Source organism: Alligator sinensis, unplaced genomic scaffold, assembly GCF_000455745.1.
Source record: "Alligator sinensis unplaced genomic scaffold, ASM45574v1 scaffold200_1, whole genome shotgun sequence".
NCBI classification, from domain to species: Eukaryota; Metazoa; Chordata; order Crocodylia; family Alligatoridae; genus Alligator; species Alligator sinensis.
In genome coordinates this window covers 907163-910188 of record NW_005842453.1, presented here as the reverse complement: position 1 = coordinate 910188, position 3026 = coordinate 907163, and the positions used below count along the sequence as shown (strand labels likewise).

At 42.1% G+C, this 3026-nt stretch overlaps 1 protein-coding gene across 10 annotated transcripts in view; it reads left to right on the top strand.

The window, feature by feature from the left end:
* PUM2 (pumilio RNA binding family member 2) overlaps positions 1-3026 on the top strand; it is a 104915-nt gene that overhangs the window by 92027 nt on the left and 9862 nt on the right. For all 10 annotated transcript variants that reach the window (XM_025212308.1, XM_025212306.1, XM_025212307.1 and 7 more), the window contains one exon: positions 1040-1161. In XM_025212308.1, the coding sequence (XP_025068093.1) occupies positions 1040-1161 (122 nt within the window). The remainder of the gene's footprint in view (positions 1-1039; positions 1162-3026) is intronic.

The following is a 3026-nucleotide window of genomic DNA, read 5'->3' as shown; positions in this document are numbered from 1 at the left end:
GGTGTTTCTCATTATCTGCCTCCACAATGAGGCATGTTTGCTCAAAATGATCAATGCTTTGTTGTACATCATGGTGCCATTGGAGTTGATTCAGTGTTTGAGTCTCTCAGGTATTGATATTATTTTTTTCACATAGACCTTCAGAGTGTCCTGGAATTCTCTTTTGCCTACTTCTAGAGTGGTGCCCAACAGTGAGCTGGGGAATATAGGACCTTTTTGGGAGCTGGTTGTCAGGCATCCTTATGACATCCTGTCCAGCAGGGCTGGTGCCATATAAACATGGATTCAGTGCTGGTAGTGTTTGATTGAGTCAGAACACTTGTGTTTGTTCTTCTGTCCTTCCAGTTGGTAATGGAGGATTTTCCAAAGACATCCCTGATGGTATTAATCCAAAGCTGTCAGGTGTTTCTGATGTGTTTCCAAGTTTCACACCTGTACAACAGCATAGGGATGACAACAGCCTTTGTTTGGCTTTTGTTTGGGTCCTGATGTCATGATCATCAAAGGCACTAGTTCAGAGACATCTAAAGGCAGCACTGGCACATTTTATCCAGTGTTGAATACCATCTTCTGTGTTTACTTTTTGGGAAACGTAGCTACCCAGGTAGGGGAAATGCTCAACATTTTCTAAGGACTGTCCTCTAATTGTATTACACGGAAGAGCAGCTGGATAGTTTGTGGGCTCCTGATGTCATGATCATCAAAGGCACTAGTTCAGAGACATCTAAAGGCAGCACTGGCACATTTTATCCAGTGTTGAATACCATCTTCTGTGTTTACTTTTTGGGAAACGTAGCTACCCAGGTAGGGGAAATGCTCAACATTTTCTAAGGACTGTCCTCTAATTGTATTACACGGAAGAGCAGCTGGATAGTTTGTGGGCGGGGGGTAAGAAGCCCCTTATCCCCTCGTATGCTTCTGTGCTGTGGCTTGGTGCCCCCCGCCCCCCCGCCATGCTGCCGGCCTGCACTGCAAAAATGGGTAAGCTGCTTATACATTACTTGATACAGAAATAAGAAATGTCTGTCTTTATTTTCAGGATCAGTATGGAAATTATGTTATCCAACATGTGCTGGAGCATGGTCGTCCTGAAGATAAGAGTAAAATTGTTTCAGAGATAAGAGGAAAAGTTCTTGCCTTGAGTCAGCACAAATTTGCCAGGTATTATTCAGTCTTTGAATGTTGAAAGAAGGCTTATCCAGGAGGGTTGCTTGCAGAGGTAGCCAGGAAGGTAGCTTTGGGACCTCCATTGCCTCAGGGGAAAAACTTTAATGTCCTCCAAGAATCTGCTAGGCATACTGCCATAGTACCAGGTGCACTTGGAGCCTAACCTACCAAGAAGTCACAACTATGGAAACTTGTGGGTTCCAGACTATCTAGGTACAAGGTGAGCAAGCTGATGGGCAACCAGACAAGTTGCAGACAGGATACTGCCCTCTTCTCCACCCACCCTCCCAAAAGCTATAGACATACTTGCTTTCCATAAGAGTTGTTAATGATATTGCTGTGTTTCCATGCCATGTTTTGATTTTTGCTAATTCAGATTTTTGAGCAGAAAACCATTTGACTCTTAAATACATGGGTTGCACCTCTGATTTAGGTACAAATTAGATCTATTAGGTACAAATCTACTTTGCATTCTGTCTGACTTCAGACTAACAGCTAACTACCTCTTAGAACTTTTTAACGTAAAAAGATGCTCTTTTAAAACTAAGACCTTGAGAAGATTTTATGTATCCCTGGTAGTTCTGTTGACTTGATCCTACTTGGAGCAGAGGGATAGATACTTGGTAGTGTCAGGTCCCTTCTATCTCTCTCTTCTTCATATGCCTCAGACTCCCAATATGTGCCAGGGCTTTGACAACCTTATGGAGTGGCAGGCTGTTTTAAATGCAGAGCCACTGCTTCCAGCAAATGCCACCACTGTTCCCCATGTGGTGCTGACCTGCCAAAGTTGCCGCAGGTGTCCTAGCTTTACTGCTGGAGGGCCATAGTTTGCGATCCCCTGGCTAAGCCTTTCTAGGGTTGGGGTCTGAAATTCCCTTTTTGACTGCTCTTTGCTAAACTATAAATCAAGAAATCTTTTCTTTGAAATAATTGTATAGACTTGAGACTTGACCCTAGAGTTATTACTTAGATTAAATAGTTCCATTACACTTCATGTTTTTCCCTGGAAAAATATTGTCTGAAGTCATTGGGTGCATTCAGTTTAAACATGAGATTGTATGCAGACTTGCCAGCCTGAAAAAGAAAAATAGTGTCTCAACTCTAGGTCTGTTCTTGTTCCTTTTCTTGCACGTTCATTCCAAAGGCACACACTCAAAGCTGAAATGAAGCAGATCAAGTTAATGGGTATAGCCACCAAACTTCTAACTTCTGCCATCTGGGACGGGAAATGACTCATTGCTCTTGGCTACTAATAAAAGATCTATCGTACAGCTTTCCTGGTTCTGCAAGACTCATGTTTAGCATGTCTGCTTAAGATGCAGAAAGATGTTGTACCAGAATTTCTGCTGGCTCTTAGTTGTGTGTCTAACCAGAGATGGTCCTGCTTTGAGCAGGGGGTTAAACTAGATGACCTTCTGAGGTCCCTTCCAACCCTCATTTTCTCTGATTCTATGATTTCAGTTTTATGGCTTCAGTGCAGCCATAACAAAAGTGCTGTTCTGTACATATGCACTCCCGATGGTCCAGTTGAGTTATCCATTCCACCGGAATAGGTAAGAAAGAAAGACCCTTAGACATTATTGAGAAGTCTAATTCTTTAAGTTAATGTAAATTAAGTGATTGAGTTTTAAACTCGGAAATCACTCTTTGCAAAGATACAGTTGTACTTTCACCATTTATCATATTTACTTCATATGACCCTGAATATAAGATGACCCTGAATAATTAGATTCTGTACCTGGAAACTTGCACATTTACAGATTTGCTTGAATTTCATAGATTTATTGATTCATAGATGTTAGGGTTGGAAGGGACCTCAATAGATCATCGAGTCCGACCCCCTGCATAGGCAGGAAAGA